Consider the following 13,305-nt stretch of genomic DNA (forward strand, 5'->3'; position numbering starts at 1 on the left):
CCTGCAGAGAAACCTGTAGGTGTTTAAACCGAAAGCGGCTGTACATTAGGGGCTGTGTCTCTTTCCCTCTCTGTGTCTTTCAGACGATCGCACAGACACACACTCTTTCTTTCTCTTATGCACAAGATCACATACACACCCACATTGTGTCTGTTGCCAGTAAGATTTCTGCTTTGTCAGTAAACAGTTGACCGTCCTTGTCAGTAAAATGTTTATGTAGCTGGCCATAGTCCTGGTAAAGCTGGCAAGGGGAGCTGGCTCAGAAGATAAGACCACAGATGAAAGAAGAGTGCAATGATAAATAACGACACAAAGCCACCAAAGAATAATTACACAGAGAAAAAGAGAGAAAGAGGGCTATTTAAAGTAACTACAGGGAGGTTAGCAAAGTGTATGTTTTTTAGACTTCCGGCAGCTCGCCAACAGATGAAACTGATACACATCTGGGCTAACTGCTGCTCAAACGGAGCTCACCAGGCGAGAGCTCGAGTACTTGCTGCAAGGTCAACTCACTGTGGAACTATTTTGAATGACAGTACAGAAAATGTGAATAAATAAATGAGAAGGGCAGTGTTTTGCATATTTAGTTTTGCTCTCTCCTATCACATTGTCTTCAGTAATACTGTTACGATATATAAAACGGCATTATTGCAATAGCAGCTTTATCCATTTACATTCCCTAGTGCGTGCAACAATGAGACGAACCCCAGCAAGAGCATTACCTTGTGTCAGCCTTCACTGATGATTTAGTGCATATAAAGAGAGCTACTTCAACAACTTCCAACAAATTACATTACTTTGCAAGAAAACAGTTCCCATTAATATGGAAACAACACACTTGTTTCCCACTTGAGGCAACAACATACAATCAAGCACAGCCAGGCTACAGAAGAGGGTATAGTAGTGGCTGGTTTAATGCATCTCAAATGTAAACCGATTATCGCTGTAGCACTATCTAGTTGTTTTCCGTATTATAGGAAATGTTGGACGGAAATTACTGATGTGGTTGCACTATGGAAAACACCGCTTTAAGCAGCTGGTTTACAAACATCAAGTCAAGAAAAAAAGCATCCTAGATAGAAAATATTTTCCAGTTTTGTTGTGTGACATAATTGTGCAGTTCCTGAAGAGGTACAAGGTGAAGTTACATTAGTTATTGCTAAAATAAAGTATTAAGCAGTTCTTTTATACTTTTACTTCACATGACCAGAGAAAACACTATATCGGCTACTTTCTTTTGGTTGCAATTGACTTACGCTGAACACTGCAAGATGTTTAATGCAGTGTCATTACTATTGCACTATAATGGTAGTGCTGCTTCTGGCACCTTGTTTCAGTCAACTCACACTTCAAATTGCGAAGTGTGTCATCAATGACAGTAATTCATTGGAAAGGAAGGCTGGAAAATGCCCCTTTTTTAATTCCATTCAAAAAGTGCCTGGAAGCTGCAAGAATCAGTAAAAGCTACTTTATTTTTTTATTATATTGTCAGAAATATCAGCGTTGTAAAAACTCTTGAAATATATGTTATAATTTTGAGGCTACCCAGTAGCTGGGAATGGACAAACAAAAAGACCTTCTGTAATTACACCCGCTGCTTACTAGTCACCATCTCCTCAGTTCTACATTGAACTGCAAAGTAGCTCATCCCTTTGAGTTTGAGTTATTCTACACCTGAATTTTAGAAATTTAGAGATGACAATGATAAGCTGAAGATAATCTAGTCCTGGCAAAGATGAAAGAACAGTGAAACATCCAGATAGCAGTTAAATAATCAATGTAATTTGAGGTGTATTTTAAGCAGTTTGTTAAAAATCTCCTTTCTGAGTTCATTTAATGCACTGCTGCTAGAACTGGGTAGGTTATTTTTAACAACATCAATGCTTGCTCATACTTTGGCAACAGTTTATGGCTACTTGTGTTCTTATGTTGCCAACTGTGAGAAAGCCAGAAATTTCTTACTTCTCTTCATAATTACAGCCGCAAGGCTGACCTGATTTTTTTTCCCACTCTGCTATGCAAAACTACAGTACTATAAACAGAGTTGTACAGTCCACGGTTTATCTCGCCATCGTTCGTCTTGGTCTTTTAATACTCCTAATATTCTCTTCCTTACTCCTACACTTTTCTCAGGCTCCCCCATCTTCCCCTAGAAAGCTGATCAGTCTGAGTCTTTGCTCCAGGTTGTGGCTGTTGCAAATCCATTTCATCAGATAAAAGAGGGGACAGAAATCTGATGCTGCTTCAGATCCTTATAGGTTTGACAGAGAGGAGCAGATGAAAAATGGGGGATTACTCCACTCTCTCCTTAATAAGTCCACACAGAAGGGGAACTGTTACAGCTATATGTCCAGTCATCAAGTCTTATTGTAATCTGATTGAAATGTGGTGGAAGACAGGATGATGTAGGAGGTAAAGCATTTCTAAAAAGCCTTGGAAAAACAAAGTGGTTCTTTTTCTAAGGTCCCAACTTCAAAATACAAAATACTGAAGATGTAGGAGCATGGTCAGGCATCACTGTGTGCAAAAGGCCACTCGGCCAACAAATAATCCCCTTTGAATAATGGCTGTTATTCTATTTCACTCCCAGCTTCTCCAGATTTAGGCTGGTTGTAATTTCCCCTCTTATATGGCTGAGTTCCCACAAGTGACTGTGTGAGAGTTTCAATCTGCATCTGTCTGCAGACCCAGTGAATGCAAAGCGAGTGCTAAAGCTTATCATTTTTCCACCTTCTTACACCTTACCTCCACTGTCTCTCTTTGTGGCAGTCTTCCGCTTCTCTTCCTTCTCTACTACTGGCTGTCATAAGCCACCTAACCTCCCCGCAGCAGTCAGCTTCCTTTGTTACAGTAGATATTTAAGCTATAAGGGATTTGAGATGAAACAGTGCAAGGAGTTAGACCACATTACCCTACAAAAATCTATGCTGATACCCATTGGACAGACCGAGTAGGGCAAGGAGAAGAGAAAGATTATACCACACTGTAGAAAATATAGTGTTACTCTGCTGTGAAAACACCGTTGAGCAAACTCTGCTGTGTTGGATGCAAACAGGAGCCTGCCACCAGGGGACACAAACCAAAGTTCATCTGCCTCCTCTACAAAAGCAACAACCTCACCAACAATAAACACATGACACAGCCAGAAAGGCATCAATGAGGCCACTGCAATAATGAGATCTGAGGCATTACAGTTGTGCTTACAAATTGGAAAAGGTTGAAACTCTGCACTGGAGCGAAGAGAGGACCAGAAGTAATCTGCCCCAATAACGTCATATGCAGAAACTTAGTGGAGTCACTGCTTCCACCTTCTTTGTGCGATTAAAATATCCCCAATTCACGCCACATCTTCTTACTAAATACTGCAAACCCTAATTTGAAGAAATGACTCAGGCAGGAATTGATTAATTAAAGCAATAAACTGTAAATTTACTTATACTTTATACTTCTACTCCAAGAGTCACCACTGTGAAGTTGCCAGGCAAGATTCCAGGAAATCATTTTTTCTCAAAACAGCTGTAGACTGACTGAATTGTCAACTCGTTATACTCAGTTTCTATCTTCATTCTGACGTTGAGGATGTCAGACCAGAGACGGCTTGTTGTGTAGCCATATTATCCCAAGAAGGTACCGAAAACTCCCAAGCATTGGTAGTTAAGTATATCTCCATGACAGCATAGAGCTTGTCAACACAGCACTCAAAGGACTGTATTTATTTATATATTTGTTTTAGTTTTTCAACTGTGAAATCTTGTTGTAATGTCATGATGCCCAATGAATTCATTGGAGTGGATGAAGTCTGTTGTCAAGTAAGCCTAATTTTAATCTTTGAATCATACTGGCACTTGGCAGTAAGAATAGTACTGAGTAATGTAGGAACCCATCAACTACTCTGATATTATTTCTTTTCCCTACACCAACTGTCTTTAATAAATGCAGAGACATTAAAAAAAAGAAAACTGAACTGTGCAAACTCTAGTCAAATGTCACTGGCCAGCAGAACTCAGACTTCAACTCAACAGAGAGCAGAAACCAGAAAGCTAAGTACCAAAAGATCCCTCGCCTAATAATTCTACATTTTCACTTTTAGTCTGGGTTTAGGTTTTCTTTTTTTTTTTATTTGAAACTTATACAATAACGGATAATTGACTGATACAGTGATTTATGTAAACAAGCTGAAAAGATAAAATCTATTTCTTTTGTGTAGCAGAGGGAAATCAGAATCAGAACACTTCATTAATCTCTAAGGAAATTATGCTAACAGAGAAAAACTTTAGAACGTTTCATATTTTTAGTATCCTCGTTATCACCTTTACATATAGTTCTTATCAGCTTGTTATCACTGTGGCATTTCTGGTACTTGACCCTGTGTGAAGTCTGACATATCACTGTCTTCTATATATAGCTCACTGAATACAAGTATGACACAACACAACAATGCTACTCATGTTCTTTGTCTGAACAATTAGTGAGAGGCTAAAGGCACAATGTGGGTGACATTGCTTTGCAGGTCTTTCTTTCTATCTTGTTCCCTTTCATTCTCTGTCAAACCTGTTACTACACTTGATTGAGAGAACTGAAGTGCGGGCCAGTTGAGCTCTTTCCTCCTCTTGAGAATGACGTAATTATTAGTACTTGAAATTGCCTTTGAACTCAGGATATACTTTATGAACATCTCTGTCACGAAAGAGTGCACATCACAGAGCTAACGCAAAGTTTTCTGAGACATTAAAATCATCAATGTTAACTAATTTGACAAATCTAAAGAGCTTGGAAAGAAAATCATCTGGATGTCTTTATGTTTCTCGAAGATGTTTCACCTCTTATCCGAGAAGCTTCTTTAGTTCTAAGAGCAATTGGTGGAGAGTTCCAGATTTTAAGACCTATGGGAGTGTCCCCAAGATGGTCATGGACACCCTTTTGATCTTCTACCTAATCACACGAGCCAAGGTGTGAAAACGGGTGTGAAAATGTGTCTCTCATAATAGTAAAACAAAAATAATACATTTTTAGAATTCCTGATGAGCACTGTGCTTCTGGTGATTTGGCTTCATATTTTAGTTACTGATCAAATGGAGTTGGTAAGGCTGCCACGTTTTTGTCTAGTTGCTGGTAGATTTTTTCAGCTTTAATCTGGGACTTTAAGAGAAAGTCATTATTTAACAGCCAACTAATGCAGCAACTGGATAAATGTACTTTCATTTGCTCTCTTAGTTCCAAAAGGGTCGCCACAGAGGATGGATGTGAATGTTTGATTTGGCACAAATTTTACACTTGGTGCCCATCCTACTCAACCCTCTAATTTATCCAGGCTCGTTACCCCCTGAGGCCGGGTTTGTATCTGTTGGATAATTGCTGATAGTTAAAAGGCAGATGTTAACGTGAGTGCCGGCCAGGTTGACATTTATGATAAAGTAACTGTTCAATACTTGTTGAATGTTGTTGAAAGTGTTGTTTAGTGTAGTGAACATCAACCATACACAATACTAGGTACAAGAAGTCTGAACTATGAGTGGCAGTTACACTAAAGGTTGAGCTCCGAGTCAGTCATTTACTCCAGCATCAGCTTACTTAGATTTCATTTAGATTATAGATTAAATACTTTAGATTTAGTATTGCTGTTTTGAAAAAAGTACATCAAAATGCTGAAACAAATAGCATGGTAAAAACAAGATCCAATGAAACAACTACCGACATTATGAGGCCATAGATCACAAGACACCTTAAGACGTCCCATATCAAAGCCCCAAAAGATTTTTGATGATTCGAGGAAGCACCACCAATATAACCCAAATCATTATGTCTTTGTGCACATTAGGATCAGAAATTGTTGAGCCAGTAGCAACATAAATTCTTCATGCCCCTTATTTCAAACGCTTCTTTAACTAACTTTAATATTTGTTCATATAATATGGAACCAGCAACTCACAGTGCATATTTCATCACATTGTTTTGTTTTAAGTGTTTGCTTCAGCAACAACAACCAAACAACATTATAAAGGAACATGAACACAGAGCCACAACAGATTATTATATGATTGGATCCGAGAGGGTATAGCTCCTTTCACGTCTGCAGTTATGGCGCTGTACTTCTGATGAAGGTTTCAAAAATTCATGCTCTATGGGAAAAGGTGTGTTGCTTCACAGTTTTTGCATTCATGGTGAAGTTTGCAAATTGCTGAGCTGGCATTTTATCACCATCAGGCTCAGGATGCTTTTATGTGATCTGTAGATGTTTTACAAGATGATCAAGTCAAGATGGCTGACTAAGCCAAATGCTGTATATCGCCTCAGTTTGACTGAGGACTTTTTAAAAATAAATAAACATGGGGGACACATGCAAAGAGACATGCTCCCTCTAAAACATCTTCATGTCTGCACAGCAGTACCTTTGAGCACTCTGTTAAAGAGTAAGGAGTCAGGGGCAATACTGTTGTGGTCAGAGAGCACAGAGAACAAATGATAGGGTTGAAGTGACCTTGATAGAGGGTTGAGCTAACACCTCAGTGGGAGGAGAGAGAAAAGCGTAGGAGATGAAACTGAAACAGGAAACAAGAGGCAGAGGTCAAAAGCTTTGATAACTGCTTGCTATTTGTGTGCCTTAGCTGTTAAACTGCTGGCTCTAATTGCTAAATAGCAAATATTCATTACCATTCCAGTCATTAGTCATATTGTGTATTTCTCTGCGTGTATATCTGCAGGTGTGGGAGGCCTGGAGTATGAACAATTCAGGCATAAGTAATAAGGCATCTGTTATTGCTTCTAAAAAAAATAGATATTGCAATAAGTACCAGTGCCTTAAGGTAGTTGATTCAGCATTCAAAGATAGTAACAGAAATTAGAGTGTAAATCAGACAGAAAATAATAAAATGTATTTATTACCTTTTCGTGTGCCCATCAGTAGGAAACAGCAGCAGAAAGAGAAAAAAGGGGAAAAGAGGCAAAAAAGTTAGAAAAATCAAAACACACCTACCTATTATAAGAATAGCAGCAATAACAATATTCTACTAACTGCAATAATTCTGTAAGATTAAGTTTTAAAACATTTTAAAATGTAATTGTGTACATCACCACAACCACAAAAGAAAAAAGAAAGAAAAAAATACCTGGACTATTTTTTCCCTTTCTATCTCCCTCACTAAGCCTCTGTTTTGCAGCGTTTTATCTCAGTGTGAGTCCACTACTGGTTCACTGCGATAATGCTGGTATAATGAGTGGCAAGAAACAGTCTGATACATTGGAATAAAAATAAATTCATATTTCAAAGTTGGAATAATTACGGTCTGTAAAGTCTCAGAACTTGTGATTCATAGGCAGCAGTTTGAGGCTATAGTTCTGAGCTGACTTCATCTTTTAAGTTTTCTGCCAACAAATCTCAGTGATATGTCTTATCTTCTTTGGTCCCCCTTGGTGTGATTTGTTCAACAAGGTGTGAACAGACACTCAGGTGCAAACCAAAACCACGAGAGTAGAGACCCTTTAGAAGCAGCGGTCTCAGTTGAGACCCAAACAAACTCTAGAGCAGTTTTTATTTTTTTTGTGGTGGAAGCGTGATCCGACTTAAGTTAAACCTCTTCTGTAGCCAGCTGTGCTTTAATTTCTGGGAAACAGAATATCATACAAATGCTAGAAGCTTGCATTGTAGTACTAGCAGCTAGCCAGAGAATGAACTGAGGTCTGTGTAAGATCTTTTCATTAACAGATACACGAATAAGGCCAGAATACGTAAAATAAAATGTCCTTTCCTGTTCCCAGTTGACCATTAAGAAGAGTAACTATATTAATATAATATAAATTTTAATAATAATAATAATAATAATAATAATAAAAACAATACAAGACAACAAAGAAAATGCTCTAAATCTTGCACAACCTGAACCTGAGCAAACAATTTATGGATGAAATGAAAATCACCTCAGACGACTATATGATGAATAACTATCATGTTGCAAGTTAAAGTTCATGACAAGGCAACTCTTTCTGCAAGAGTTGCCGGGAGAAAGCCTCTTTTCTCTTAAACGGACATGGTAGCACAGCTTTGTTTTATATGGATCTGAAGAAAAGACAAGACTTCTGGAATAATGTCCTTTGGACAGACAAGAAGTGAAGATGTTTGGCCATGATGCAGAGCACCATGTTTGGACAAAATCAAACATAGCATATCAATATAACACCTCATACCAACTGTCAAGCATAGTAGTAGAGGAGTGATGTTTTGGGCTTGTTTTACAGCCACAAGACCTTGGCACTTTACAATCATTGAGGTGACCATTAACTTAAATATCAGGCTATTTGTCCAACAGCTAAAGCTTGGCCAAAATGCGTTATCCAATAGCAAAATAATCCCAAGCACACATGCAAATCCACAACAGAATGGCTAAAAAAAAGAATCAAAATGCTGCAATGACCCAGTCAAACCACAGATTTCAAGGATTTTTAGAAATCTGTGCATGAATGACTGCTAGCAAACCAAAATTCCCCCATAACGATTTGAGAGGCCGATTATGTTATACAGAAAATGATTACTTCAAGGTACTGCTACTAAAGGTGGTCATGGGGTGTACATAGTTTTCATAGGACTCTGTGCAAAATCCTTTTTTTTCATGACTGTATACACATATAACTTGTATGTCCTTATTTTAGGAATGCTGTGACAGCACAAGTAATCTTAAGTGTTTCGTTTCTGTCATTCAATTAAAGACAGCAGAGCTGTCTCTGGTTGTACTGGAAGATATTGATATTCCAAAAGCCACCCACTGTGATCTAGGCCAACAAAGTCTAAAACAGCCTATCATGTACAAACCTCAATATAGGGCTGGGCGATATGGCCTAAAATTCATATCGCGATATAATTTGACGCATGTGCGGTAACGATATATATCGCGATATATTCTTTTCTTCTGTATAACGTATTTTCCACACTATAAGGCACAACTAAAATCCGTTAACTTTCTCAAAAATCCAGAGTGTGCCTTATGTATAGGGCTGCCACAAACGATTATTTTGATAGTCGACTAGTCACCGATTATTTTTGCGATTAGTCGACTAATCAGATCATGCATCCATTGGACGTACAACGTACAGCTTAATGCACCAGCATGCATCTGCTCTTATATAATTATCATTAGCTTACAGCTTGAAGTGTTTAAGGTATGTGCTAACTAGAGATGGACCGATCTGATATTACGTATCGGTATCGGTCCAATGCTGACCTAAATTACTGGATCGGATATCGGAGAAAAATAATAAATGTAATCCGATCCATTAAATATCACGAAAGCACCTCACAAAACTTGCAACATGCTGTAACTCACCTCAGAACATTAGCACGTCGGAGCAGTATGCATCACGTGATAGAGCGGCTGTGGCATGCGGGAACTGTCGGTGGTCTGGATAGCATGTGGAGCTTCGCTTAGCAACCCCGCATTTCATCTCCGACAAAGTTATCCCCGAGAGAAGTAAAGCAAGTGTGTAAGTCCATCTCTGAATGTTTGTAAAGCATTCCTGCGTTAAGCTTAACGAGCGACTGCCTCTTGCTCTCCGGCTGCTACTTCAATCATGAAACTGCTTAATGATCAGCTGATCGGCTTTTCTGTCGCGAGTCCGTGTCTCTTGTTTGCTTTTGGCCCACTTTGCACCAGACAGAGGAAACCAGCGGCTGAACAACAGCAGCACATTTAAGCTTGATCAGCTGTTGTTAGAATTTATTTATTATAACTTTCTACTCGAGGATCTTTTTCTACGTAGCTGACGGCTGGTAACTGTGCAGGGGCGGATCTAGCAAAGTTTAGCCAGGGGGGCCGATAGGGCATTAACAGGGAAAAGAGGGCACAAAGACATACTTTTCTTTCTTATTCTCATTTAAAATGTCTAGCTTTTAATTATTTAATATTTATCTGAATCTTACACCCAAAGTTTTAATCTGATGTAAAATGTATAGAAGTCCATTATTGTATATAGTAACTGTTAAGTCTAATATACCCTAGTAAGCTATAGTACTTTTTCCTTTGGGAAGGTACCATCTGTGCAGTCTGCAATTTTGTTGAAGAAAGATGTTGAATCTATTTAATATTTCTTGAAAAATAATTGATTTCTGTGCATTTTTTTTTCACACTGCATCAAATTAAGGTTGATTACGTCGATTAAGCATCATGGGGTGGAGCGTGAGGGGTGGTTCCCTGTTTTTTATTTATTTATTTTTGTTGTTGCTGGGAGTTGGAACCCTATTAGTTAGGTTGCTTAATATTTATGCTAAGTACTCTTTAAAATACCAGAATAGGGAGGATGGTGTAGGTTTAAGTTTATTAGATTGATCAGTATTGCTGAACTATGAAATATTGTTTTTTTGCATACAGGTATAACAGAATAGCTTTAGTGTAGTTGTTGTTTTAAACTTGAGTATGAACTTATACAAAATGCAGCAAGATATTTAAAAAACAGTTTTGTTGATTAAAAAACACTATATCGGATTCATATCGGTATCGGCAGATATCCAAATTTATGATATCGGTATCGGTATCGGACATAAAAAAGTGGTATCGTGCCATCTCTAGTGCTAACTAAAAATAAAGACAAGATGATGGTTTATTAAATTTTAATGAAATTTGCAGATTGTTTTGGTGAAGTTTAATAAACTCAGTCTCGTCTGCTCCTTGCTATCTAAAATATAACGGGACACTGGAGTATATTCTCGAGCATCTCACACTTCTGATAATCAGTTGTCTGCTTGACGTTTATTCAGCTGTGTAAAAACTATAATCTCAGCCAAACCGATTTACACAGGAACAAATAAAATATTGAAAAAAGCCAAACAATAACATTTTTAAGTTATCTAAGTGACTTATATTACATGTTTATCCTGAGTAGCAGGATAGCGGTAGGTTTGAAGACGATTTGACGGGAGTCCGGTGTTCTCAGCGGCTCTAGTGAGCCTTGAACCCGGCTCGCTATTGAGCTAGTGGGTAACAGATGTCTCCGAAAACGGCGCTTTTGAAAATATGTGGTGTCTTGATAAACTGAGCAGATATTTGAGGTTTACACAGCTACATTCTCGCCTAAAAACATGTTAAACGTTTATTTTGTGACCCAGAAAGAATAATAAGAATAATCTTAAAACTAACTAGCTGCTGCCATTGTTGGAAATTGAGCAGGGCCGTGCTATGAATTCTGGGACACAGCTTCTTCTTCTTCAGGTTTTAACAGCAGCTGGCATCCTTGTACATCCAGTGCTGCCATCTTCTGTTTCAGTCCGTTATTACACTCTTAAATCCTACTACTTATTCCTGCGTCTTTTGGGATCTTATAAAGCTTCAAATGACGCATCGACTATTAAATTAGTCGTCGACGATTTTGATAGTCGACTAATCGTGGCAACCCTAGTTACTCTTTATATAGTTAGGGAGGAGTCAGACCATGTTTCTTTTTAGCTGAAAAACATTACACCCAGGTAACCTGCAGCGTTGAAAACCTTTCTGTCGATGTTTGCTACCCTACAATTCGTCCTGCTCTGTAGTAAAATCAGCAACATCTGACTGTCCTGTTGCTCCCATTGAAATGTATACAGCCTATTTAAAATCTAAAACTTAAAATTGTCCGTAACCTGCTGTTGTTACCACTGTCCTGTTTGAAATGGTAACCTTATAACTGTGTGTGTGTGTGTGTGTGTGTGTGTGTGTGTGTGTACACAGAGCGACAGCCAGGTTCATAATGGATATAAGGAAGTTTTTTTCAAAAAAAGGAGCCACATTCAGGTAAAAGTGTAAAATCAAATGATCCGTCAATCAAGAATAATGTTGGATCAGTGTTTCAATATTTATATCTTTTATTAGATGTTCATGTGATTTGGTTATTTGCCTTTTGGTTGAAAGTACACTGAGAGAGGACTTTTTGTTAGTGATCTTAATAGTATTTTTTTTCACATTAATGTAATTTTTCATCTAATTGAATCTATTTGTGTATGATTGTCAGTCCAAAGAGGGAGAGAGGAAAGAAGGGAATGTGAGGAGAAAGTACAAGGTCAGGAAGAACCATGTAAGAAAACAGACAGGGAACAGTGACAGGCACAACAGAAACTGTTAAACTGACAAAGAGAAAAAAAACTGATTTTACTCACACAATCTGGAATTTGTGTTCTCCCTATACTAAAGCTGCTGTACAGAATCTGCAAAACAAACTGGGTTGAAACATTTTTGACCCTAGTTTCCACCTAAACATGACATACCATGTTCTGACTGAGAGATTTTTTTAAAACTAATTAAAACGTACAGCTCTGCTACCACTTCCAAAATAATGAAGACAGAAAACTAAACAGCAGTGGCGTTTGCAGGGTTACTGAAGTTGGACTACCTGGTATATAATGTTGTGCTACGTGATTGCTAGCAACACAACTATGTTAGCATAACATTAGCACAGTGAAGCTGGAGGATGAACGCCAACTTTTTTTCCACTCGATAAAAGTTAACGTGAGGGTTTCTGGTGGTCAGGGACAAATACAATCGCATAGCAGGATGCTATACACGGGCCAAACTTCAGTCAGGAGAACAACTGAGATCATTCATCCACAATACGAGGTTAGTCATTAATATACTGCAACATAGAGCAGCTGCGAGAGGATTCAACATTAATGAATCAATGTTACGGAAGTGGAGGAAGCGCAGTTTTTGGCTTTCCCCATATTTCAAAAGTGCTTCATCTCTTTGCTATGACTCTCGGCATAATTTGCAGATAATAATTGTTGCAGCCACTGCGATGCTTTCGACCAAAACAGGCGCAGTTTGATGACATCCATCATTAACATGCGCTATCGCGATAGAGCGGTATAGTCAAAATCTCTATTGTTGGGCAAATTTATATCGTTTCTATCGTATATCGTTTATATCACCCACCCCTACCTCAATACCTTGGAACCTCATACTGTGAATAACAATCACCAAGTACCCAAGTAAGGAAATTTCAAGTTAAGTTTTGAATGCTGCTTTCCCTGATTTGAAAACACGGAGGTGGTAATCTAAAACTAAAACCGACAGCAATTCGTTGTTCCTGCTGCATTTCTCTCCGTCTCTTTGTGAAGTATTTTCTCCCTGTACCTGCTTTATTGTCCCCCCCCACCACCACCTCTCTCAGTGAATCAGAAGGTGTCACAAATTATCTAGGTAATCACTGATCTCTACAGATCCCCAAAAAAACGTTCATCTAACTCCTTTACAGAATGTCACACTGCACCACATTTGTCTTGAAGCTCTGCATTGTTGAAAATGGCTGAAAATTGTCTTTCCCAGGTCGAACTGTTCCCTTCATAGATCACTG

At 38.4% G+C, this 13,305-nt stretch overlaps 1 protein-coding gene across 7 annotated transcripts in view; it reads right to left on the minus strand.

The window, feature by feature from the left end:
* Nucleotides 1-13,305, minus strand: part of sdk2b (sidekick cell adhesion molecule 2b) — a 278,236-nt gene that overhangs the window by 135,106 nt on the left and 129,825 nt on the right. The window contains exon 1 of one of the 7 annotated variants that reach the window (XM_026178234.1): nucleotides 6,883-6,924. The exons of the other annotated variants lie outside the window; for them this stretch is intronic. Within the exon in view, the coding sequence (XP_026034019.1) occupies nucleotides 6,883-6,898 (16 nt within the window). The 5' untranslated portion in view covers nucleotides 6,899-6,924. Of the gene's footprint in view, nucleotides 1-6,882; nucleotides 6,925-13,305 lie in introns of those variants that run through there. 7 annotated transcript variants of the gene reach the window in all.

Source organism: Astatotilapia calliptera, chromosome 8 (assembly GCF_900246225.1).
Source record: "Astatotilapia calliptera chromosome 8, fAstCal1.2, whole genome shotgun sequence".
Lineage (NCBI taxonomy): Eukaryota > Metazoa > Chordata > Actinopteri > Cichliformes > Cichlidae > Astatotilapia > Astatotilapia calliptera.